Source organism: Aptenodytes patagonicus, chromosome 3 (genome assembly GCF_965638725.1).
Source record: "Aptenodytes patagonicus chromosome 3, bAptPat1.pri.cur, whole genome shotgun sequence".
In the NCBI taxonomy this organism is placed as follows: Eukaryota; Metazoa; Chordata; class Aves; order Sphenisciformes; family Spheniscidae; genus Aptenodytes; species Aptenodytes patagonicus.
This window is the reverse complement of record NC_134951.1, coordinates 67,367,723-67,394,539: the sequence shown is the minus strand read 5'-3', so window position 1 is coordinate 67,394,539 and position 26,817 is coordinate 67,367,723. Positions and strand designations below refer to the sequence as shown.

The 26,817-nt window shown below is 40.4% G+C and overlaps 1 protein-coding gene across 5 annotated transcripts in view; it reads left to right on the top strand.

The window, feature by feature from the left end:
* Window positions 1-26,817, top strand: part of MAP7 (microtubule associated protein 7) — a 123,525-nt gene that overhangs the window by 1,544 nt on the left and 95,164 nt on the right. For 4 of the 5 annotated variants that reach the window (XM_076333681.1, XM_076333679.1, XM_076333678.1 and 1 more), the window contains exon 1: window positions 11,443-12,058. The exons of the other annotated variant lie outside the window; for it this stretch is intronic. In XM_076333681.1, coding sequence (XP_076189796.1) covers window positions 11,926-12,058 — 133 coding nt within the window. In that variant the 5' untranslated portion in view covers window positions 11,443-11,925. Of the gene's footprint in view, window positions 1-11,442; window positions 12,059-26,817 lie in introns of those variants that run through there. 5 annotated transcript variants of the gene reach the window in all.

Below are 26,817 nucleotides of genomic sequence, written 5' to 3'. Positions count from 1 at the left end.
GAAATCCTTTTTATAAATCACTCCCAGCCATCACTCTGAAGTTCAGCTTCAGAAAGGATATGTGTCTGTTATCCTATGTGTTTCAGAGTTTGCAACCACATTAACTTCACTTTCCACAGGAAGAACTGACTGTCAATGTATTTTTAAAGCCATGTTTAACAAATTCTTTTCAAGTTCTCTATCTTATGTTGTTGATGTGATTTTTTTTTTTTAAACTGTATTATCAGTCTTTTTTTAATTGTTTACCAAAACTGGAGATGAGCTGCCAGGTGATACTTATTTTACATATGTACAGTTTTAAAAGGACTTACATTCCTAGATTTATTCTGAGTTTGCTTTGTAGTTTCATTTCGTGTTACTGTGTTGAAATTTTACTCATTAGGACATATTTGTAGGCAGGAGGTGGATCTGCTTGCATGAGTTGTTGAGTATTTTGAGTTTAAATTGCTTTGTGCTGTCAAAGTTCATTCCAAACTTCGTGTGTGAAATGTCAGAGTTAAACTACTTCTGTGAAGCTGTTTGTTGTCTGTTGAGGTTCTTTTAGGTCTCCGAGTTATCACAGGGGCTGCTTTCCAGGCGTTCACAAACAGGAACACCCTCATAGTGTGCCGGGGAGCTGCTCCACAGCTGTTTGGTCCATGAGCGAGCAGATGTGTGTGCCCAGGGAGGGCTGTGTGGGTAGCTTCAGCTGTGGTCTGCTCCGCAAGCGGAACACCCGTGTCTGGATCCGGCTCCTGAGGAAGGTCAACCTCCCATCCTGGTTTGATGAAATTACTTACTGGTTGACTTATTGCTCCTGTTTTAAAAAAAAAAAAAAAAAAAAAACAAACCAGCTAAATAGCTGTGTGTGTGTTGTGGTGTGGTGTGTGTTTGGTTGGTTGTGTTTTTTTTTTTTCCCCCTCCTGTGGCTAGATACACAGACTTTTGGAGCTGATCCTGGAGAAAGCTTTAACAGCACCACGAGGACTTTGCAGAGAGATGTTACAAGTGGATCCCTTTATTGTTGGGCAGATGGTCTGCTGCACTTAACTAGCTTTCTTCAGGTGAATGGCTTAATTACCAGGGTGAGGGTTTTTTTACTCTGCCGTTCATAAATGCATAGATGGCAAAATGAGCACAGTGCTAAGGGTGTATGCTAACTTATACCAGTTAGAATGTTTTGATCATAGCTACTTGAGTACCTTATAGCGCTAAAAAGCTTTTCAGTGATTCCCGAGATGAGAGGGGCCCTCTTGTGGGGAATACCAAACAGAGAAGCTTCTAAGGCACCTCATTTTATGGCTGCCCACCCATAAACATAGGCATGCCTCTGCCTGGGAGACTTCCCCACATGTGCTCTGGGCCGCCTCAGCCAGCTCTGTGCACAGGTGACGGTTTGCATAGGTGCTGTGAGACCAGAGAGAGCAATGTGCTTGGGTTATTGCAAAAAAAACTTTAATGATTTTGCATACTCTTCTAGTTAATGTTCTCTTCTAAGTGAGTTTAATATTATTTTGTTCTTTTTGCGGCTAAGTGAGTCTGCACTTTAAATGATGTCAGCACTAGCTGGCTTGTTAAAGCCAAACACTGAGGTGTTCTCTCTGTAACAGCTGGTGAGACTTGTCATTTATCACTTGCTTATCCTGGTATTTTCTCTATCTGAGAATAAATCAAGTTTTAGCTTCTTGTGTTATCAATTTTTTTAACAAATAGATATGTTATAGGGGAAAACACAAAGGTATGGAAGGAATACCATAGGTGGCAGCTTAAAATGCAATCCGGTTCCCCACGGCTCCTTCCCAGCTGTGATAAAGTGTTTTGATGGAGAGGATTTATACAGTATTTTCACACACTGGGTTTATCTCTGCCCGGCGCAGACGGATCCCGTTCCCTCCAAGGGGGGCTGCCGGCCCCGCCGGGCACGGGGCGCTGGGGTTCCCGTGTCGGTGCTGGGGGGGGGGGGGCCGCGCGCTGCCGCCAGGCGGGTCCCGCGCGCTTGGTTCGGCTGCGGGCGCCGCCCTCGCCGCGGCCTGTGCCCGGCTACCGGCACCGGGGGGGGGGGGGGGGGGGGGGCGCGGGGAGCGGCCTGGCTGTGTGCGGTACGCGGCCCGAGTTACCCGTGCTTCGGCAGTTGCTCTTTGCTCTGGCTCCTAACTTGAACCTCGCTTATCGGAGAACAAGGCGTCGTGAAGGTAACGGCGATGTGAAGCAAAATGTTACGTTGCCGTGGTAGTATAAGCTTACAAACGCTCCAAGTGTAGAAGGTGTGTATGTTGTTAGGGTACTCTACATCCATAATTATTTAAACGTCAGCCCTATTGTGAATTTCCTTTTAATATATAAATTGTGGATCTGTAATTCGTCTGTTGCTACCCCTCTCTGATTAAAACCTATTCAAACTTTGAAATTCTGCACCAGATCTTACAATTACTTAGTTAGTCCTACGTTAATAATTTCCTGAGTCAGTACTGTAGCTCTGAATGCATAGATCCACTGATTTATCGGTAGCTTGTAGAATGAAAATGATACAACTAAATTAAACTTAAAAGTGTGGATGAGAGGGTTAAAATCCTTATAGAAGCCATCCCTCTGTGGAAAAGTTTGCACAAGCCTTTTTATATGCATATTGTGTAATGTGAGTCAGGCTGTCTTTCTCCGCCCACCTACTCCCAGCACTGCTAGTGTAAAAAAGGGGTGGGGGGGGAACCCAACAAACACAAAACCAACCAAACCACAAAAATAAATAAATTAAAAAAAAAAAAAAAACCGCCAAAACAAAACCTAAACCCAAACACTTTCACAAAAAACCTCCAGAGTTCATGGAAAAAATCAGGCCTGTTAAATGATGCTGGAGCAGCTGGCTTATGTGCTACTTCCTCTACAGGAAAAGAGCCTCTACTAATCTAGCTGAAGTAGTATGCATTGTCATTTTACTTGGGTGTCATATTGAAAATGAATGTTCTTTCGTATGTGCTATTTCAAACTGTAAATTTACAGTAATCCAAGATGGCTAGCATTTTATTTGTATGATGGCTGGTTTATTACTATCACAGATAAACAAGTTTAATACTTTACAGCTGAAAAATATTTGTGGTAGTAAAGGTAATTAAATATGTTCAGTGCAATAATTGCCTCAATTATGTAAATACTGCGTAACCTTGCAACAACATATTTTCTTTTCCACTTGAAAAAATCTGCATAAGTCTAGACCCACAATACAACCATAGCGTGCTGCTAATGTTGTTGTAACTCTCTTTGCACAGCCACCTTTCCTCCAGGAAGGAGATCCCCTGTATGTGACTTTTGTTAAACAAATACAGTGGCCTGCTAGGAACTGTGGCACAACAGGCTACATATGTATTATATGTGTTTAAGGTGAAAAGACTGTGAGAAGATGGTGCATTTGTTAAACTGGTTCAGATTTAATTCTGTAGCTGTTCCTGAGTGTTGATTCTGGAGTAAAGTCATACTTGCTTTCATTAAAATCAATCTTTGCTTTCGTTAAAATAAGTAGAAGGTATATTTGTTTCCTTTGTGGCTTTGGAGGAAAATTTTGGAAAGAGGTATCCTAGGAGGTCTGTCAGAGTTCAAGGAAAATGGCTTTGTCTGTTAAGATGATATATGGGGGGTAGGCTGCCTCGCTTACTCAAATGGATGGAGTTAGTAACCCTGACTCCCGTTGACTTTGAGATTCTTCAGATATGTAAGTGATGGCATGATTTATGCTCCAGATTGATAGTTGCTGTGAGATTAACTGGGGGGGGAAGGCAGCAGGGATAAATACTGATGTCTCCAAATATTTCTCATGTCTGTGTCTGATACTCTAATGTGTTCTCCCCTTAAAGTTAATGGAATCCAGAAGTCCAGACTTCTCGGTCACCTTCTAAGAAACACGTTGGGAAGTAAGATGTCAGAAGAGCACTGGTAATTTACACAGCACAAAGTAGTTCACAGGATTCCATCCATCGCATACTGTCAGTAATACAACAATGGAGGAAAATTTTAATTTGGTCTTGGTGTATTGCCTTTTCTTTGAAGTATGTTCATGTTTCTATGAAAAAGCTTAGTGCCTTTTCTTGGAAGTATGTTCACATTTCTACCAAAAAGCTTAGTACGTACGTAAGTGCTCTTAATTTTGAGTGCTTTACAAGTGCTTGGTTCTCTTGACATGTATACAAACTAGGTATTTTTACAGACAGAAGCAGTGGCAACGCTGCCCAGGCTGTTAGTTAGTAGGGTAATTAGCATTGATGACTTCTGTCTTCTACTGAATTCCTCTTTCCTACTGCCCTGTGAAGTCCCCATTCTTTGCTGCCTTTCCTTATTTAACTGAGCATTGGTGGAAGTTACATGATAATGTTCTGCTGTAGGGTCTGATCCAATATCGTTCTGTTATATGTAAATAAAAAGTGTTGGCTAAGAATGATCTAATTTGTTTTTATTCATCATGGTACACATTGTGCAATTTTTATCCTTAGTCATACTATGCAAAGCCATTTAATTAAAAAATGTAACAAGACTCGTTAATGTACATCTTGTATTTGATTGTTTTATTGGTGTGTATGTGTTCAAAGTGTTTGTGGATGATGAGACTCTTGCCTCAATGTTCCACGTGTCTTTTACTCTGATGAGTGAGTCTGAGTCAGAACAGGGCAGGACTCCCAGCCTTCTCCTCGATTTTCCTATGCGTGGAATGCACACAGGTTCAGTTTTAATTGACAGGAGGGAAAACAGTTAATGCTTACCTTCTGTCTAGTCACTTCTGAGGAGCTCTTAACATCCCTTGGTCCAGTGTGTGGCACTGCGCATGTCAGAGGGACAGCTGCAACTGGGAAGAGGTCACCCCCAAGAGAAGCCTTCTGTGCCTGAGCATGTGTGCGGAGGCGTGTTTCCTGGTGGAGCTGCCTCCTGCTTCAGGGTCTTGTAGGCATCGCGGCTGCTGGCTCAGCTGCCTGCCTGTAATTCACCAGCACTGCGGTGGGTAGGGTCGAGGTGGGGACTGGAGAAGCAAGTCTCCCACATCACATGAGAGGATTGCCGTGGCTGCTCTTAGCACCTACAGTTCTGCGGCTGAAGAATATGTCATCTTACTATTTTGATCAAAGTAGTATCTAGAATGTGAACAGTCTTTGCAGCACATACGATGGGTAAACAGATGGGTAAGCTGAAGGAGCCAAAGTAGTCCAGGTAGTTGATCGGAAGATAAAGACCTGATGTCTGCTTTTCGTTTCTAGACCTAACTTATTTAAAATTCATTGTCTCTTAGGCAGATATGGATAGTAATTCTGAATTCAATTTATTGGAAAGGGAGATACTGAGATATGAAACCAGAATAAAGACATGTTTGTTCAAACTCCAGGAGAGAAAGGTGAAAAGAGCTGAACCTGCCTTTCTAAGTTTGCTTTCTGAAGAATTTTAATAATCCACTGCTGCTCCCATCTGTTTCCGCAGCACATATTTAAGTGGATGTTTGCTTAGAAAGGCTGAATGGTTCTGCTCTTTCTTGAGTTGAAGCACTTAATTCAATGGATGAATGAAGAATAAGTTCATGAAACTACTGTGGTTTTATGGCCTCAACTTTTAGAAGTGAGTTGAGTCATTGCTTATTTCAAGCTTTTCTGAGTGCATCTGTACTCTTGACAGCAGGATTCTCATTAGTCAAAAAGATGAAGGTTTCCCTTCTTATTCTCTAGCATTTTATATTCAATCTTACTGATTAATGCAAGGGGCCTTTTTTCCTTCCAAGAAGGTAGAAAGAGGAAATCAATTATATCGGATGTCTATACACTAAATACTGGTTGTTTAAAGAAATTAATATATTGCTGTAAAAATAATCTGCCAGTCCCTTATCTTGTGTATATACAAGTGTGGCCTTAGAGATATCTTTGAAGAGAGACTTAGAAACTTCTGTAAAGACAAGGTTATTTTCTGTCCTTTTTTGACAATAAGAGGTAGAAGGAAGAGAGAATACAAGAGCAGCAGTGGAAAAAAATTAGGTGTGCATGATGGGCTGTTTCTGCTATTTCCAACTTAACACTTTCTTTTCTTTTTTTTTAAACTGGGGGGGGGGGGGGGCGGGGAATCCTGTCTGTGTCTTTTTAAGGCTGTTTTGCTCTGTCCTAGATTTACATGGCATTGAAAAGAAGGTTTCCAGTCCTTTGATGCTGAGTAAATAGCTGTTTTCTCACATGGGGAGGGGGGAAGGCTCTACTTTCTTGGTTCTTTTAGCCTGATTAAAACCTAATGAAGTAGAAAGTAAATGCAGAGAGATGAGTCTCCTGAAGGAAATCAGGGAGAGACTGGGTTTGGAGTTTAGTTAGTGTCCATATATTCCAGCATTGTCCTGGGAGGAGTAGGGACTTGGACTTGATGATCCTTATGGGTCCCTTCCAACTTGAGATAGTTCTATGATCTAGCACTGTCTATATTATGTATTTTTAAATGAGTTCTTAAAAAAAACTTTGGACATAGATGATTAATGTTGAAAGTGTCCATACAAAATGCGATTGTGTGTTTTGAGGGGTAGGTACATTGAAACTTTTTGGTGTACTGTTTTTGCAGAACAGGATGGAGCTTTTAACTGTGCCTTGATTTTCCTGATCTTTCTTCCCAAGAAAGAAACGTTTGGAACCCAATTCCCAATGGAACCTTATTGTTTCGTGCTGGGAAAACATGTCTATAAATGCAAAATGCCATATCCTTTCTTGATGCTACTATATAAGATAGATACCTACCTTGTCCTGAACCTCTCAGTACTAAGAAAATCGGAAGTAACTTAATGAAATATTGGCAATCCAGAAAGGAGCATATGTTAAAATAACATGTTGACTTGATCTTATTCTTGGTATAAAATGCACTTAAGTTGAGGGAAACTTTCTTTTTATGTTAAAAGGCCTTGAATCCGCATCCAAAAGCAGAAGTTGAACAGTGTTTATTTTGCTTTACAATTACTGTGACTCAGACCTGTCTCAAGTTTGTAGGGTTTTTTGGTTGGTTTTTGTTTTGGGTCCCCTACAAGAAAATGATCTTCAGCTGTTAGCAGTTTTGGATAAAACTGAAGAACAGGATAAGAAAAGGGTTGTGGATAATGCACTAAAAGCACACGTGTGACTTCTCTGTTCAGCTTGTGGTTTTCACAGCCCAAACTTTTTTTTCTCTTTATTGTTCCAATAGTTGAACAGTTGCTGAGTAGCTCTTATAACAGTAAGGTCATACAAAGTATTTTAGAAGAGTATCTTAAAAGAATCAATGAGTTCTTTCAGAAGAAGAATTCTTCTGAAGGTTTTATTCCATCTTATAACTGGAGAAACTGAGGCTAGAGGTTATAACTTACCTCAGGCTTCAGAGAGTTTAAGTGTCAGAAAGAGCAGCAGTGGTGAGCAGGCTGCCCTGGCTTCTGAGACTGGCTTGATGCATCTGTGCCTTGAACTTTTTTTTAATCCCTCTGGGTGGCAGTGGGGAGAAAGGGGAGGTTAAGGCTGGAAATTAACTAGTGGTCTGCTCAATGGATGATCATATCTGGGTTTCACAATAATGGCAGACAGTAGATTTTTGTGTGTGTTAAGATTGAGAGCTTATGAGACCTGGAAGTGTTGAGGGGTTGGGTGTTTTGTGTTGTTTGTATTTTTTTTTTTTTTGGTGTGGTAGGGTTTTTCTTTGGGGGGGTGAGGTTCCCTGGTCAAACCCTGACTTCTTGGTTGCTTGCTCTTTGCGTATGGTGTTTTTTTTTTTTTAAACAGTATTTTAACTACTCTTATCCTAAGAAAATAGCAGGAGAAAGACATGAAATTCCTATAAAATGTAGCTTGATGAACATACAACAGGTGTCTTATGGAGTGGGAGGAAAAATCTGTATATTGTGATTCAGCAATGTCTTATGAGTGCTATTTGCAGAGCTTTTCATAGGCAATTTGTCTTTAAATTTCTTTTGCCCTCTTTTTCAATGGTATATGACCTTGAATTCAGTTGTCTTGGGCATGTCAGGTTACATTACAGAAAACCAATGGTACAAGATGGCTTCCAGTTAGTGTTACATCAAGTGGGTTTTTTTGTTGAAAACATATGCAGTCCTAGTTATCACAGCCTGCCAACTCTTGTGAAAGATACAAATTGTCTTGTCTTCACAAGGTTTTTCCTTTCTGTTAGTTAGCTAACTTGTGTTGAATACTGCCTTTTGTCTTCCCTCCCCCCTATGAAAGAGGAAAAAGGTTCACTTCAGTAAGTTCAGACTGGCAGACTGCTTCACAAGGCAGTGGCTGTAGAACATGAACTTATCGTGTGCAACTCATTATACTCTAAATCACAGTAATGAGCTTCATGTAGTGTTTGGATAGTTTACAGGGACTGAAACAATCCTGTGAATGAAAGAAGATAGCAAATCTAGAGTTCAGCCATTGAAAATTATCAGATTACTCATAGTAGACTGCACGTAGGTATCATGGTGACTGGCTTCAACTTGCTTTTCATCTCATAGGTAGAGATATCAAGCCTTAATACCTGATGTTAAAGCAGAAACATCAATTAGTGTGTTATAAATATTTACATTTCCCAGATCACAATATAATTATCCTAACAGTCTTTGTTCAAACTGCTGTTTAAGACTGCATATCAGATAATGTGTTGTGCAGGTAATTATACCTATAGAATCCAGTGGGTGAAAGTGGGCGTGTTTAAGTGTAGTGGTTTAACTGATAATGAGTTTGAAAGTGTTGTAAAAAGGGAAAAACAAACATTATCCAGTGCCCTCAAGATACACAGTTGCCCTCATTCCATCTCTTCAGGGAGTCTCACCCCATCAGTAAGAGCTCAGTTGTGATTGTATGGGTACACAGTATGACTAATGGTTGGGGGGGGGAATCACTAATAGGGGCTGTGTAAGCAAATTGTTTGTTTGTTTTAAAGAATTTAACAGCCTTGCTACTAAAATTATCCATCACTTTGTTCCCTCAAGGGAACGTTGCTTTCATCCCAGTTTTTATGTAGAAGCTCCCACATAGCTGAGGCAAGGCTGAAATAAGCAAAGCTTTCCTGCTAGGGATACCTCAGGAATTTCTTTTTCTGCCCAAAACCAATGGATAGAAGGAGGAGATTTGTCAGTACAGTCTGGTTTTATGCAGCATTGGTACCTTTTTGTGCATGTTTAATAGTGTTATTAGGAAGGGTTTGGGATTTTTTTTTGTTACAAAAAAACAAGTACCTAAAGTTCTGTGGTATCTTCTATTATAATAGGTGTCTTTTATTTGTAAGAGGTTGCAGGTGGCTAGGCTGCCATTTTATTAGGCGTTGGAAACATGTTGTTGGCTGGCATAGTTTTTTAACCACAGGGGCCTTGAAATAAAATCATGCTGCATAAGCTGAATGTGCTGTTGATCCTTTTCCTGTCAGAGTTCACCTCTGCATTAGTAAATCAACAGGAATATGCACCAATGCCTCAGTTGCCTGTGCCCAAATCCATCTTTACCAGCCCCTGAAGCCCCCAAACTTAGTCATTACTACATTTTGTACTGTGACCAAGTCACTCTTATGGGTACAGGGGATCCTGTAAGGACCAAGGAAGGCATTCTCAATCTTGTAGCTGTTCTCCATGACTCCTCAGATAATAGGGAAGTGGAGATGCTGAAACAGTTATCACACCTGTAAGCTTGAAAGCCCCTTTGGAAGCCCCTCCAGTCAGGTGTATTTTTGTGTGTTAGGTACTTCTTGTATGTTTTAAAATGCCTATTTAAGTAGTTTAGCAATTAAAGGTGATTGTTTGATTGAACAGAATGTTTAAAAGGGCAGGAATCCTTTCTTAGTGCCTCGAAACAATGAAAGGGAGTGGAGTGATACTTAACTAAGCTGCCATGTAAGTGTTGTTTTCTGTTACTTTTGTTCTGTTGGCAACAGTCTTGGGCATATATGAAAAGTATTCATGGTGCTAACTACTGTCCTCTTTTTACGGCTATGTGTGTATTGTTATGTAGTATTTGTGGTAGGCATTAAGTGGATGGGATTTGAAGAATGGAGCTGTTTCTCTTACAGGACAAAGTAGTAGCCTGTATAAACCCCAGAAGGCAAATTGCTGAGCTAAAGAACAGCTTGTGTTAGAGCTTTTTTCTTTGGTTTTTTTTTTTGTTCATGCCCTTTAGTACAAAGCGTCTTTAACTGTAGACAGATGTCATCGTGTATAGCTTTTGTGTATGCCCAGAGAGTCCAAGGTGTAGGCAAGAGGCAGGACGTAGCCAGGAAATATGTACTGGAGGTGGGCTGTGGGCTTGGTTTAGAACTGGTGCCCTCTGCAGAATACTTCTGTTTTGGGTGTTTTGGGCCCATGCTGGAGAAGGAAGCATGGTCCAGCTGAGCCTTCAGATGGTGCTGTGTTCTTCTCCATCCACTGGGTTCCTGGCTGATGAGCCTGAGGTGTGTGAGAACAGAGCTGTTCTGCCAGCTGAGCACCATCCAGGACTCCTCTGTAAAGAGCATCCCAGGCCACTGTGATATGTACCATGTTGAGTGTCATAAACTCTGACCCTTCTTCTTCAGTGTTGTTACCCGTGTCGTTGAGGTGATCATATACATCTGTATAATCTTGTATTTTGAATATGAGCCACCTGCAGACTTGTCAACTAATATATGTGCCATCTTGTGGTGGGTGATCATGTTACATCAAGTTTCTCTTTTAAAAAAAAAAATCTGAAGTGGGGGAAAAATCCTGTAATTTTAACATTATAGAGATGTTCTAGCTTGCAGTTGTTCTTCACTAGCATTTTGAAATGGTGAGCACACATGGAATTAGAGAGGTGGAAGTAGATGAAGATTAAGGTCTCGCAGGTAAAACATGCAGCATGTTGCATAATGGCGTTTGGAGCTGTGAAGGATGGAACATGAAGATTGCAAAACTTGTGAGCAAGTACTCAGTTGTAAATGGCTAAAGAAAATCCAGAATGCCTGCATATGAAGGAAATCTAACTGATTAAAACCACCCAGGCTGTTTGTATTTTGTTCATTTTGCAAAGTGAATGTTAATGGTTGGTGCTGTAAAACTAATGGTGCGGTACAGAATATTCACTCCAGAAGTCCTTTCGTTGTCCTATGTTGTCTGTACAAGCTAGAAATCCTGACTTTTGAGTTTTCACACATGGAAAAGAATGTTCAAACACCTGCCTGTAATTGTGGGTGTATGCATTCCTAATGCAAAAGGTATGCACTGCATAGGAAGGTGATTAAGTTAAGGGGGGGACCACACCCAACACATGCATATATGGAAGAAGATTCATCCTCATTGTTTTAGTTTAGATTAGGCTAAAATTTCTAAACATGAATAAACAGAGCAGCTGGCAAAATGCAGGTTCCTGCCTGGAGCCTTCCAGGCTTCTTTTCACTCAGTGCTCATCTGCTTGTGCAAGCACAGCTCCATCCTCCTGCTGCCCTGCGAGGAGGAAGGAGCAGCCTCTGCTGCCGAGGTGCTTCCAGCTCTCCGCAAGTGTGTGGGAGACAGCGTTCCCGAGGCTGGCTTGCTGCAGCTGGGGAGACAACACTGATAGACCCCCTTTGATTAGGATGTGTCAGTGTTGTCAGGGAAACTGTTAACAGCGGCGTATCATATTTTCTCCTCTCGTGTTGTGTGCTGAATATTTTAGTGTGCTGTAGCTGGAAGAGGGTTGCAGGGAAAAAGGTGCTGCAGCAAAGAACCCGGAGCTGTGGGCTGGGATCTGATTGAACAGGTTAAGACAGCGACGAGCAGCATCCAAACCAATGTGCCTTTAATTAGGGCTTTTCTTGAACGTGGGGAAAGACTGCAAGCCTTTCACTGCCGAGTGGACGTTGGTATTTGTCAGCTGTTTGCATACTGCTTATCCATAGGGGATCTATTACAAGTGCTCAAATGAACAGGCAGTGTTGCAGCTAGCTGCTAAGCCGGGGCTGCAGTTTTACTTTTTTTTTTAATAAGCAAGAGGCAACAGCAACATGCCTGGTTCAACTACTGCCCTCCGACAAGAGAGATTGAAGAAGACAAGTGCCAGGCCAAATCCCCTGGGTTTATTCACCATTAACGAAGAGGATGAGCAGCAAAAGAACGGGAATTCCAAAAGACTGAAAGGTATGTCGCGGTTCTGCAGCGCAATAAGGGCTCTGTGTGGAATACATTGCACAGCAGGCACAACGTTTTATTAGCTCTTCTGTGTGCTATGGAGAGTCTGTAAGTGACTGGTGCAGTTTGGCAATGCATATTGGCACTCACAAATGCACTGTGCATGATAGGTGTCTGTATCTAAATCCCCTGGATTGTTATGCAATCATCTGCTTGAGATAGGAAGAAAAAAAATACTTTTTAGTTATTAACCCCATTTTTTTTCTGGTAGGGATAAGGGTCCTGCATCAGAAATATATCAGTGAATTTCTGTGTTTTATTTGATTTCTGTGCACAGTCTGGATAAATACCTGTTTAAAAAAAAAGTGATTGTAGGCTTGGAGAATAGAGAATGCAATATCATCCTGTTATAGAAGCCAGCTTTGCCAAAGACAATGTAAAATTAGCTATACTTCCATTCCTGTGCATTAAGGGGCAGTGTGCCTTTGGCAGAGTATAGAAAAATACATTGTTCAAATATGCTGACTTTGAGTCTGACAAAAAGAAAAACCCAAACAAATTGTAACTGCTAAAGAAAAATACTTATGGTACTTAACATAGGTGAGTGGTGGTGGCAGAGGGATGTTGATGGCTGTTGATTGAGAACAGAAGTCTGTCAAGTCTATGTAGCCACCGTCTATCTTGTATCATGTAATTAATGTTTTCCATATGGATCCTAGTGTTTAAATTCTGTTGATCTGGCAGGGATCCTGCACCTTACAATTGTGACTGGAATTTTAAGTTTGATCGTTAGATTTTTTTATTCTCTTTTGTGATCGAGTGATTCCATTTATATGAGCACTCCTTTTTGTGGTCTTATTTTGGGGGAAAAAATTGTACCAGATTTTTTTGTTTACAAAACAAATGTTAGTTTTGTAGCCTCAAGACAGTGTTTCAAATTTCAGATGTTACCATTCTACTGTGTAATGGGAGAGGCTAGCAAACATTTAAGTAGCAAATTTATAGTATGTATATTTATTAGAGCTGAATCATTTACAGCTAACTGGTTATTTTCTTTCTTAAAAGCGTAGCTTGGTAGCTGTTAGAAACAAATTCAGAACTCGGGATTTTTTGAGTTTGCAGCTTGTACTTTTTTTTTTTTCCTTAGAATAGTAAAGAACCTGACAGATTTGGGCGTTGTGCTAAAATATATATTGCTAGTCATTGTTAATGTGCCTAATGTGTTAGGGTCTTGTGTACATAGTTACTTGCTCTTCTGTATATTTGAAACTGCCCATATAAAATGGGGATACAAACTCTAGTGTGAGGTTATTGAGTTTTTAATGTTTTAAGAAGCATATTACTTTCTTTTATCACCCACTGACTTCCAGAGTCAACAGTCCACAAAGCTAAGAATCAATAATTTTCCTGTTTTTGTTCAATGGCACTGATAGTTTCCCAGGGTAAAAGTTCTTGTTGACTTAGCTAGTGTTTTCTACTTGCAGCAGTTATACAGGTGTGCTTATCCTTTACCTCTCTTGTTATAACTGAGGTTCTATTTTTAATTATTCCTTTTTTCTCTTGTTGCTGTGAAATGTAAGTAGACAACTGTGCACAGGAGCACAGACAGCAAACTAACGAGTGTATGTGGTTTTAATATAAAAAATTGGTGGTTTACCTTGAATGCTCCTAGTGAGAAATAGCATAGGAAGCTGTACAAAGTATTTTAGAAGTATATGTGTTTTTCTTTTACTAAATATTTAAAATGGCTCATAGTGTCTCTAGAACACCATTTGTATGCTGATGGATGTAGTTATTTGCCCTTCTGTACATTTGAATGCGTTACCAGTGGTTAGGTGGGCTAGAGCTGAAATGCCTGGTCATGGGGAGTGCATGTATTCAGGGTGGTGTTCTCCCTTCCCTACCTGGTACCAAGCAAGGTCACTCCAGCGCAGCTCTGAGCGGAAACACAAGATGTGTGATGGACCCATCTGAGGCTTTCTTGAGTCTTTAGTCTGTTGTTCTGTTGCTACTTTACAGGGTTTGCTTCATCTTAGTTCTTTACCTGTCCTGTTTGCTCAGCAAGCATCTGCAGCTGCTGAGATTTTTTTTTCTTTTTTCCCCCTGTAGCACATACTAAGTCAGTGTTATCTTCATGGGAGGTGGGCTACATGTCGTCTTTACCTGCAGTTTCTACAATCATGCTGGACCTGTCTTTGTACAGCAGTTCAAAACCCAAGAGGTCTTTAATGGATCTGATACTCCAAAGTAATAAAGCAGCTCATTCCTCAATTAAGGATATTTGAATATCATCGCAAGTTTTAAAATAATTGTCATTTTGGTAGTTCAGGTCTTCTCAGAATACTAAGGCTTGATTAGAGTTTGTATGAGAATTGTTTTTGTCATCTGGGAAAAAAAAAATTATGTGGATCATGAAGTGGCTAACATTTGTGAGATTTTCTGTAAATTGATTTTGATATCAGCCACTTCTTTTCTTGTCTTTGGCTGTCTGTGTTGTAATCTGAGAAGTCTGGTAGGCAATGAGTTTGTTCCTCCAGCGTAAACAAATAATGAACTGAAAATATTTGTCAAGGATCTGTCAAGGATTTTTAATCTGGCAGTAATCTTTGTAGCCATGTGCTCCTGATACTTTCCTTTGATATGAATTGTATTCACTGCTTTTTCACCCAATATTTTCACTTCTTTTCCTCCTCTCCAACCCCCACCTTCCTCCCTAATGGCTAAATGCATGTTTTAGGAAGATGGAAAGAGGCAGCAATTGACTTCTGGATTCTGAATAATGTTGCTACTTGCTTCTGTATATCAATTAGCTAACTGGTAGTTAGAAAGGTAAGATAATGTGGTTTTTTTGTTTTGTTTGTTCAGTCCATGCCTGAGAGTTTTCTACAAGCCTAAATGTGAATTTCATATGAGCCTGTATCTGTTAAGACATTTTTAATACTCTATTAGATTTGACAGGATTGCTGGCTGAAATTGTTGGTCACAATTGGGTGGGTGTATGCAGGGGGTGGGGGTATTCCCTTGGTATTTTTTAGTAGGGAACTAATCGTTCTTCTGCTAAATATGTTCCTTGGAAGTCCTGAAAGTTGTTGGTTATTTTCACAGATAATGCTCATATCAGGAAATGAGTCTCATCTCATAGACGTTTATATGGGTTTGTCCCTTGTTTTGGGTTTGGTGTTTTTCCATTTGTTCTAATGGATTTGACAGTTTCCTTTAGCTTGGGGGGGCGCGAGGGGGGGTGTTGGGTTTTGGTTTTGGGGGGTTTTGCTCAAGTTTTATTACTTTCCTTTGTCAATTTGCCAAAATACTAGTTCAACCAAGCAAGCTTTAGTAAGATGCTTGAAACTTAAATTAGTGAGCTCAAGTGCATAAATGACTGGAGATCTACGAAATTACAATTTAGGAAACACAAATGTAGTGTCTCAGCCTGATTCTTTAAAGAGGCGTTTTTATCATTGAGTGTCAATGGAGGTAAAATTCATGTCTTGTTTGTAAGCTAAAAGCAGTGAGAATTGGCACAGGTATCCAAGCTGTGTGGTACTTACACAGACTTGTGACTTTCCAGAATAGATTTCCAGGTAATAGTAACTATCCAGACTAGACTTCCAGGTAATAAATCCTGGTTACCGTTTGGTTGAAGTCTGAACGTGAATTGAGGATGAACTTCCTACTGGAATCAGCACCTACCTAAAACCAATCTTGCAGGCCTATCTGGTTTTGTTCTGTTAAGCAGCCTTAGAAATCAGTTCACGGCAAAGTAATAGACTAGTGTTTCCAAAGGGACATTTTTGACAGCTTAACATTGGCACTTGCATTTTCAATTGTTAGAGCTATGCTTCTGAATGCAGTAGTAGCATTTATGGCACACTTTTCCCTCAGTGTTCTTTATTTCATAAACACTATTTCCTGAAAGATCTGGATAAAAAAAAGTGAGGCTTTTGCAGCCATTCTAAGTCTCCATATAAAGCAATGTGCTTTTTTAATCTATTTCCCTTTCAAAACTTAGGACATATAGTCATGCATTAAATATATGCCATATGTTTTATTTAGGCTACATATTTACATCCCAAGTGTGCTACTATGGCAAGGACTGTGTTGTAAGCTCTTTGGGACAAGGCCTGCATTTTTGTTACGTGTCTGTATAGCACCCACTATTGCAGGGTCTTGAGTCCAGCTGTTGCATAGCAGAACAGTGCAAATAAAAGTTACTTTGAATTGCCTTTGTTACTTTTATTAACAGCCTCTATTCTCCTCTCCTGTTATAACATACAAGAATTTTGCTTCATAGTGTACTCTTCAAATAGAATTTGTACAGGTTTACAGAAGCTTATTTTGCACTTGAATTGTTACTGGTTTTAGTCACCGGCTTTCCAGCAGTTCTGCAACTATATCCACAAAGAAACCAGACAAAACAGGCATAGAACTACACACTTAACAGCTTCAATGTTCCCTTAAAGCTTGTGTTGTAAAACAAATATTGTTTCTGTGACTGAAGATAGTGTGTGAATGTGGTTCTCTATGTAAATCACTGTTGTGGTTTAACCCCAGCTGGCAGCTAAGCACCACGCAGCTGCTCACTTGCTCCCCACCACCCCCGGTGCACTTCTCCCAACTTCTTGTGCACCCCCAGCCTACTTGCTGGTGGGGTGGTGTGAGAAGCAGAAAAGGCCTTGACTCTGTGTCAGCACTGCTCAGCAATGTCAAAAACATCCCTGAATTATCAACACTGTTTTCAGCACAAATCCAAAACATAGCCCCATACTAGCTACTGTGAAGAAAGTTAACTTTATTCCAGCCAAAACTAGCACATTCTAACAACTGAAACATCAGTGTGTCATCAACATTATTCTCCTACTAAATCCAAAACACAGCACTATACCAGCTACTAGGAAGAAAATTAACTCTATCCCAGTCAAAACCAGCACAATCACAAAGATATGTCTAGGTAGATTAGTGTTTTATTAAAGGTATCCATCCTGTGCATGTGAACTTTGGCCTCAGCTGTTCTTTGAATTCAGGCACAAGCCATTCAATTCACCTTGGTATTTCCCTCCTCTGCCCTGTTGATTTTTTTTTTTCACCTTAGATGTAGTCTTAACTCTTACTCAATTTTATGAAATTTTTAAGTGATGCCTCCTCTCCTTCCCCTTGCGGGGGGGAATACCTTCTCAGACTATTGATAATGTTGTGTTTCTAAAACTATCATTTGAAGAGCGTAGAAAAGTAATGCTCATATTTCTGGATTATAAATTTGAATAATAACTGAAATAGCTACCTTATGAGACTTATGGCAAATGAATGAAAAAACTAATAATGGAACCCTTCACTTGCCTGCTTATTTAAAACTGATCAAGGGAGTATACCTCTAATCTGCTGAGTGAGTGTTGCTGCTAATACAAGGCTAGACATATGTGCTTTAGGTCTCTGAACAGTAGCACTGATTCTTTGTCATCTTGAAAACAAACAAGAGAAGGGCTTTTTCCAGTCCTTTGGTGTATGGCAGTGATGTCTGTGATTACTGGCAGATTTTGCTGCTGTTGTGTGGATGGTTATGTTTTTGTGTAATGCTCATTTCAGATGTAAGCTTTGTTCATCCAGAGAGATGAGGGAGATTTCTTCTAACATGACTGTTTATGTGCTTAGTCTCAGTGTTCTGCATGTATTGGGGAAATAGATACTCCTTGTTAAACTCAGATTGGCTAATTTTTAATCCAGTTGTTATTTTGTTGCTATGTGTCTATACCCAAACACAAACTTAAGATACCTGAAAGAAAAGGAAATTTGGCATCTTCAAGGGTGTTAAACTGATAGTCCTGGAAACTGAAACTGTATACCTACAAAACAGGTACTGCATGGGGTGTGGAAGTGTAATCTTATCCCACGCGGAGTCTGTGCCTCAGGCTGGATCCAGAACTACAGCTTGGTCTCTGGTTTCCACCACACTTTAAACTAGCAAAACTGCCTGGGATGGTGGTTCTCCCAGTGGGGCCTCTTAACACTAGTCAGCAGGTTGACCTCCAGTTTGGTTTGGGCAGAACAGTGAGCAGCTGTTAAAGGCTGGTGAACTGGGTCACCAAAATGGAGTATTGGAGGTTTTCGTGACAGTTGGTAGCCTTATCCTGCCCATCTGCATTTGAGACGAAGTTAGGGGAAAGAGTGGGTGGAAGGAAGGAAAGATACCAATTCTCCTTACAATGCTGGTTGTGTAAAGGGGCAGGGCTGAGAACCTGGACAATGTGGTTTGTCATCCTGCGCCTTCCAGTGAGTTCTGCTAATGTTTCTCTATGCTTCCTCTTTCTTTCTGCTAGCCAAGGCCAGAAGAGGAGGGGTCCAAAAGTATCGGTGATTTTTCTGGACACTTATTTAAAAACAACTCTCAAAGTATCTGGGAGGTATGTTCTTAACCCCTATATTCCCTACCTAATTTGCAGCTGTTGGGGGTGCAGAAGGAAGTTGTGTTTTTTCAGGAAGTTACTACAAAGCTGTCTCCTTTATAGGATTTCACTGTTCATAGCTGTAGGTGCTGGGTAGCATGAAACAACTTATTTGTAATAAAGACAAAGAGATCCTAACATGAAGTAATTTACTTGCAATAAAGCAAAGAGGCTGTGCTGGAAATCTCAGGGATCGCAGGGAATATGTCTGCAGACTAGTGGAGCAAATCTGATTTGTTGAGTCCCTCTGGCTTTGAGTCGAAGTCCCAGGTCTGAGGACTTGGCTTGTGTTGTAACACAGTCTGTTCATCAAAGCATGTGCTGGGATTACTGAAAGCTTATCTATGCTCTGTAAGAATCATCTTACACTTCTAGCTCAGCTCCGTAAGAAGAGGTTTCCACTGCTGATTGTAGAGGATTATGTTCATGATTTGTCAACTGTTTTTGTGGGGGGAAACAGCCTGTGATCTATTCATGTGCTCAGGGAGCATACTTGACATTGAGTATGTGGATGGCAAAAGTCCAAAAAAAGTACAACAAAGTCTTTAAAGTTTTAAGATATTTGTTAAAAGGAATTCAGGTTAACTTGGCATGTGAACTGAGGATAATCCTAATTAGGGAAAAGATTGAATTTTGCGAAGTAACTTTTGTAAGTAAACAGGGTTATTTCAACCAAGATATAAATGATAACATAGTATTCGTCGGAGTTGTCCATGTGAGAACAGGGTGCAGTATTTGGTTACTGTACTTGCAGGACAGAATGCTTGTTGCAGTAGCAGAAAGATTGGAGTTCAATTTAATTTAGACAATTCTCAAGAAAGCTTTATATAATAAGAAACACCACTCATGGAAGATTGATAGTAAGCAGTGGAGAATTTCTTCCTTATCCACTCTTACCACTGTAAAAACAGTGGCTTTAAAAACCTTGAATTGGGAATATGGTTCCAACTGTGGGGAAAGTACATGTAAAAGGAATGTAGGTTTATCGAAATTTCTTATGGGAGAGAGAAACCTGGAAAGTGGTAGATCTGTCCAAGGATCCTGAAATTCTCTGAGGTCTTGTTGCAGTTATCTTTTTCTGAAAATATGCAAGCAATACTCTTCCAAGGAGTTTATACAGTAACATGCCATCAGAGTAAGATGACAGCAGGAGGAAATGGACCTCTATGCCGTATCTGCACCACATTACACATGCCTGTGTAGTAGCATGTTTTTATTTTGCAGTGGAAAAATGAGGCACTAGCTAAGCATATATTTTTAAAAGAAATATGTTGCCGTTAGATCCTCTGTTTTTGTGATTGTGGTGGTGTCAAGAGTCTTGGCACTCTTGCTGCTGTTTGCAAGCTTGCTCAGAAACTGCTGTATCCATTCACTTGTTCGGAGTTGCCTTTGTATCCAGATATGTAGAAGTCTGGCTTTATTTTTAAGAGAAAACCTTTTGCTTGTCATATCAAACTCCGGAGAAATTCATGAGCACTGGCCTAGTGTTGCCATGAGCGTGTGATGATAGAACTCTACTCTGGCCCGTAACTGGGCTCAGCTGAATCAGTGGGAGTACATCATTTTTCTTCCTGCACAAACTCACACGTGTACAATTTTTTTGCTTACTCAGCTACCTACAGAGTACTTTTGTGCGTCTTTTTTTCCCTGCTTCTTTAAATTCAATCTGTACTTTACAACTGGAGAACTTGTTTTTCTGGTATTTGAGAATTAAGAGTTCTAAGTGAAAGCATCTCAAAAGAGTTTTGTATTATCATCAGAAGTCTCTTCAAAAGTGCTTTGTGTTTTTTAAGCCATGTTAAGGAATTGTTTAACCCAGTCTACCTAACCTCAGGCCACAACAGTAATGTGCCAGGAGAACAAATGCCACAATGATTGATGCAATTTGCTCTATTTTAATGAACTGTCTTCACTCACTGAAGGCGCATCTCACAGTGCGCTGTTTTTGCAGCTAAGCACTACTTGAAACTCATACATATGAGTTTCACCTGCATTGAGTTGAAGCATGATATGAGTAGATGCTCATGTCTGTGGGTCAGATCTGTATAATGAAGGTGAGAGGCGCTATGGGCAATGTTTAATAAGCAAATAAAAATGCAGATGGAAAATCAGAAATGAAATTAGGGAGTACTCTAAAACTTGGGCTTTCACATCTTGTTGCTTGAGGCGCAAAGTATTTTTCTCTTTCAGAGGAATGGAATCATGTTTACCAAATTCTACACAAAACTCCGATCTCATTTACTTATAGGTTTGACTATGACAGCCATTGAATATCCAAATTGTCCCAAACCCTGTCTTAGTGATCTGTATGTATAGATGTAGCCTAACTGCTTAGTCAAGCTCAAGGTAGCAATGACTAGGGATAGCATGCAGATTGTTTAAATTTTCTTTTTATACTAGCAGTTTTAGAGGGGAAGCACTTGAATGTAGCTTCGCTTTCTCCTTTAAATGATTGACTTGCTGATAACAGCTAGAATAAACAAAGTTTGAGTAGGCAGGTCACTGCAGCTTAACCTGGATGCAGTTTTCTCCAGAAAGTAGAATTTGTGTCCTTGTACTAGAGGGGACACAAGTAGTTTGGGGCAGGCTACGCTGGTGGAAAGCTGAACTGCTGTGCCAGTACTGACACAGGCCTGTAGCTGCTCTGTGTGTGTACGCTGGGGAACTGTTGAGTTGTTTTGAACTAGAATAATACCTTCTGCAGCTTCAATGGGATGATGGTACAAGATTTTCTCTAACTGCCAGATTAAAAGTCCATTGAAGTTTTTGTTCCCTTTTATTAATGCTGGGCAAATAGATTATCTTCTAGTTGTTTCAGGTCTGTTGCAGCCTAGTTTTGCTCTTTAGCTCTGTAAGAGGCAACATAGCTTTTCTCAGGGATTAGCTATGCTTCTGTAGATTTGAGTTCATGTCTAATTTATAGAGTTTATCTGTGTAGATGTCAACAAGAGGAAACTGGGTTTGGAATCAAGAGTTTGAGCAAATCAAGCACAGGTATCTGCTGAGACTGGTGGGAAGCAAAACGTGGAAAGTAGCAGAGACTCCAAATCATAGAAATCTTCCGGTTGATGTCCTTCACTTAGGCATAAAAATTCAGTTAGCTGAAGCACTCTTCCTTTTCTGGTACTAGTGTCTATACAGCTGGCTTCAGGGAAAGCAGGAGTTTCCTGTTAGAAGTCATAGTTGTGGATTTACAATTGGTCCTTGATCTCAGTAAGTGGTTTTCAGTAGTGTGTGTTGGAGGCCAGATTTGCAATCAAGTTGGAAGGGGAGGCGAAGAGTCAGTTTGCTTAAGAGTTGAGAGTTACCCAAAAACCTCAGCAACCCAGGAGAAATACTCAAGGTACTGGAAATCCCAGAAGGGACTCAATGTACTTACAGACTGAATTTGTAGTTTGGTTGCTGGCCACCTGCTCTTCAGTCTTTTTCTCTTGTTTAATACTGCTACAGTCTGAACCTCCAGTCATGCCTACTAATTGGTCTAGTCCTTCACATGGAGGTTGATTCTTCACAGTCAACTTTCTTCTGGGTCTTCCTCTTATATCTGAGGCAGATGTGGGAACAACTGTCCTTCCACAATCTGGCATGCCAGGTACAACTGCTCACAGATCTCTTCTATGATCTGCTGCTGACTTTTTATTTAGCATTGGAGGGTTGTGGAACGAGGCTGGTGCCACTGCACACCCCTGCAGCCAGGAAATACTCTGGTTGGTGGAGTTCTGCCTTCAGAAGGGCCTCGCTGCAGCCTAGTGCCGTAGCCACCTCCTATTGCATGGTATGCTGTGCTAGAAATGTGGTCTCTTTCCTTATCAGGAGTGGGGGATGCCTCCTGAAGGGATCTGAGGATAGTGGATGACACAGAAAATATTAAAAAGAATTTTTGTCTGTGTGCTGGGAGACAATGAGGAAAAGGAGTGAGGAAGTAACATACACTTTCAAAAATAACATTTCTGCAGAATGCCTGAATTCTAGTTTAATTGATAGGAATATGATCATAGTGCTGATGTCTTGGGCAGAGACAATCTGAGTAGTTGAAAGTCCAGTGAAAGATCCTGGACCTAAAATCTTGTAACAACCTAAAACATACTGTTAAGTGTACTGAAGAGGCTTGGTTTTTCCATTCTTGAATTCCAGATCTTTTAGCTTCATTTTAAACTCTCTCACAGGCAAGGCTTATTGTAGAAGTGCTGACAGAACTTGATTCATACTGTTGTATCTTAGCATACAAAGCTATCTTGTTTCTCAATTCTGCTTCAGAGAGCTTTTCAGAAAGCTGTTTTGGAAATGCAGGTTTGTCCAGTTACCCACCCTTGACATGAGAAGTCATCCTTTTATGCAGCCAATTCTAGCTTTGTTTTTTTCTTTTTTTCAAAGTCAGTTTCCTCATTGCCTGCATGCTGATTAATACACCAATGAAAATTACAATACTAATTTTTTGCTTTGGCTAAATTCATGATAAGACACCATGAATGACATCAGCTGTGTCTGAGCTGTTTTTGAAGACAGGTGTGATGTCAGTGGAGTTCGCACTTGTTCATACTGCCACTGCTGCACTCAGAAGTATAGTGGAAAACAAACTGCTGAACTGTCTCGCCTGTCATTCCTTCTTAATTGTAACAGCTATTTTGTTGAGGAATGTGCACCCCATCTTGGATGTGTGGTCTGCACAAACTCTAGACAACGCTACATTCACATCTTGTGTGCGTTCCCTTTCACTAGAAAAACCAAAACATGTTTACCTCACTCTCTTATTCCCTGCAGCAAAGGAAGAAAAGGTAGTTTGTGTTTAAAAAAAAAACAAACAACAAAAAAACCACAAAAACAACCTTCTCCAGCCATCTAGCTATGTTAAACTGCTGTGTTTAGTTGCAGACTGAACTGCAAAATAAGAGGGTAAAGGGGTAAAGAAAAAGCAGATGGCAGTCGCCATCTGTAAACCAGAAAAGGACAGCAACAACCAGTTGCTGAGTGAGGTATTGGCAATAAAATCAGGCTGCAGACCAAGCAGCTTGTGCTGCTTGTTGTGCCTGGGTTATCAGTGTTTTGGTATGTTCTTACACTTCCAATTTGTCTTTTCTGAAATATTCCATAATGTATTTATTTACTTCTGTGCCAGGATTTTTCTTCGCCAGGTTATTCTCAAGTTTAAGAAACACAACTGTCAACTAGTTTGTGTTCGGGGAGTTTTTGTGAACCTTACTGTCCCTGTGAGTCACCTGGACTGCTGCTGTAAACCACATCTCAAATGCTCAGTGTCATTGAAGATTGTATGTAGAGTAGCTTGGCTTTTCACTGCAATATGTTTAACATAAATCTTTCTAGTCAATAACCGATGCAGAGCATAGGAAAGCAGTATAGTGAAGACTGATGCTCACGCCATGGTGATGCTTATGGATGCCTCCTTTTTCTGTTAGACTTTTGTTTAATCACCATCCTTACAGATTTCACTTGTTTGTGGCATCTGTGTGATGAGCATTCCCAGGCCAAAATATTTAAGGTGACAGTATGATGGTTTGATTTTCCTCTCCTGAGAAATGAAGATGGCATCTCCATGATTACAATGTGTTGGAGTTCTGAATAGGCTCCTGACCCCGAGGTTTTTGGGGGCGATTTATGCTCATCTTAGCTCTGCAGACAGGCCCTGCTATTGCCTGGCTGTAAAGAGGAGTTCAGCATGTGTTGCTGCTACTAGCAGTTCCCTTTAACACACTGAAGATTTAGCTTAAATTTTGAGAAAGTGCTGTTCTTTGGCCTTTCTCTTTATACTCCAGGCTTTGATTATGGAGTTTTCTTAAACTTGTCCTAGGATTTCTTTTAAAAAAAAATCTAGATAATTGCCAGTAGCAAGCTCTTATCACTAATCTAGTCCCAGATGGTGAGGCTATAGCTTTTTGCTATAAATCAAGGCAAGAAGGCTCTGCTGATGAACTGTGGAAGTCTGCAGGCCAGTTTTTAGTGGAGCTCTCAGACAGAGGTACTTCAAGCTGTCTTTGACCTCTTTTGTGTGTGGTTTTTTTTTAAGGAGCGGGGACAACAATATGGCCTTGTAAACTTGACCTGGTAAGTTACCAAAAGCTTTAAGAAGGAAGTCTCTGTTAGTGAGAGAGGTTACCCTCATTTGTTACTGTTCACTCTTGCTTGCCCTTGTTGTGTTTCTTAGGAGTGTGGTCTGACACGTTGTGGTTTGGCTCCAGTCAGCAACTAAGCACCACACAGCTGCTTGCTCACCCTCCCCCCCCCCCAGTGGGATGGGGGAGAGAATTGGAAGAGCAAAAGTAAGAAAACTTGTGGGTTGAGGTAAGAACAGTTTAATACTTGAAATAATAGAATAGTAATAACAAATTGTAATGGAAAGTTAAACAACAAAAGAGAGAGAGAAACGAAAAACAGGGAAAGAGGAAAAAAAAAAAAATAGTGATGCAATTGCTCACCAACTACTGACAGATGTCCAGCCAGTTCCTGAGCAGTGATTGCTGCCCCCTGGCCAACTCCCCCCAGCTTATATACTGAACATGATGTCGTATGGTGTGGAATATCCCTTTGGCCAGTTTGGGTCAGCTGTCCTGGCTGTGCCCCCTCCCAGCTTCTTGTGCACCTCCTCGCTGGCAGAGTATGGGATGCTGAAAAGACCTTGACTTAGTATAAACACTGCTTAGCAACAACTAAAACATCAGTGTGTTATCACATTATTCTCATGTTAAATCTGAAACACAGCACTATGCCAGCTACTAGAAAGAAAATTAACGCTATCCCAGCCGAAACCAGGACATACATTACAACCAGTGAGTCACATAAGCAGACACCTGCTCTTGAAACCGTGTAAGCTAACATAGCTTTAAAAAGAAACAAGCTAGGGAGCAACTTGATGAGAAGGTTTACTTTTGTATTTGTGATTTTGGTAACATCTGTTTTATCAGTCCTTAAAAAGAGTCAAGATATTTCTTATAATGATGCTGTAGAATAGTTGAAGTGGGTTGGTAGAGTTACTGCATGCTAATAAATGGGATGTTCTTGGAGTAAGCAGGATCCAACAGCTGTAATTCAAAGTAAGATTTTGAATTTTTCTCCTTGGTTACAAAACCTTTTGTAATACGTGTCTGTGTGTCTATTTTTTGAAAGCCTTTGCCCTTCCCCGTTCTCAAACAATTCTCAGCCACAGAATATCCAACCTGACCTGCTCACTTTGGTGGACTAAAGTAGTGTGAAAGTACACAGAGATAGGAGGCTGGGAGTGAGTGAGTCACAAAAGTCAAGAGAAGACTAACAATATAAATATGGAGGCATGTTCTCCCCTTGAGGAAGGCTTGTTTTTTTTAGTTTTAAAGCAACTGTCTTCTGAGACTGGTTATTGGAAGACCAGTTATTGATTAACAGTCCTTCTGAGACCTGTGTTGCAAAGACTGCCTTTTCACATGAAAACTCCTGTGACTTAGAGAATAACTGGTGATAAATATCATGTCTAGTAGCATTTACAGGAACAATCTCTGTTTCCCTCTCTGGGGAGGGGAAACTTGTTTTTGCAGGACATCCTGACAATAGTGATTATAATGAGAGCTTTCCCATCTGACTCAAATATTTCAGGCTGTGTGGGGATTATTAAATATTACTCTGTGGAAAAACAGCCAGCCAGTGAGGCTGTAATTACTTGTGACTGAGCAACAGTGCACTTACTTCCCATTCTCTGCATAGTGTTTTCTCTTTCTCTTGTCTCAACTTATTTGATTGACCTTTTGCTCGAATGTTCTTTAAATTAAAACAGCATTAATTATATACTCCAAAAGGGTTTCATATGTAGTATAACATATATATGTTTGTCATATATATATCACAAAATTCTTTTTTACAGAATGAGAACAAAATGTTTTGCCTGTAAACCTTTGGGAAGACTTTGCTACTTGCAGGTGTTAAAAGATGTTGTGAAATCACTGTCTGCATATGCTTAAACTTTCCCTCTGTTGCGCTATTGGATCTTTAAATGGGAAAATCCAATGAGATCTGGGTTTCCTGTTGTATAACATACTGCTGTGCAATTCTAAATGCTGAAGCCGCCTTCCAAATACCTTTATTTTGTGCTGCTGTAAAGTTGTGCAATGCTGGATTATGTTTTATGCTTTGCTTTTTAAAGGGGGGAAAATTAAATGAGGAAAATAAGAAGGGTATCTTGGTGTCCTGCATGCCTTCAAGATTAATTGGGACTTTCTACTGAAAGAGAAGTTAATTTGTGTTGGATACAACTTACTGCTGAGTAAGTGGAGCATTCTGGTTTATGTTAATCGGCAGTGGGGCCTTATCTGCGGTTTCCCCTGTGCTGTACTCTGTGACCTGATTGAG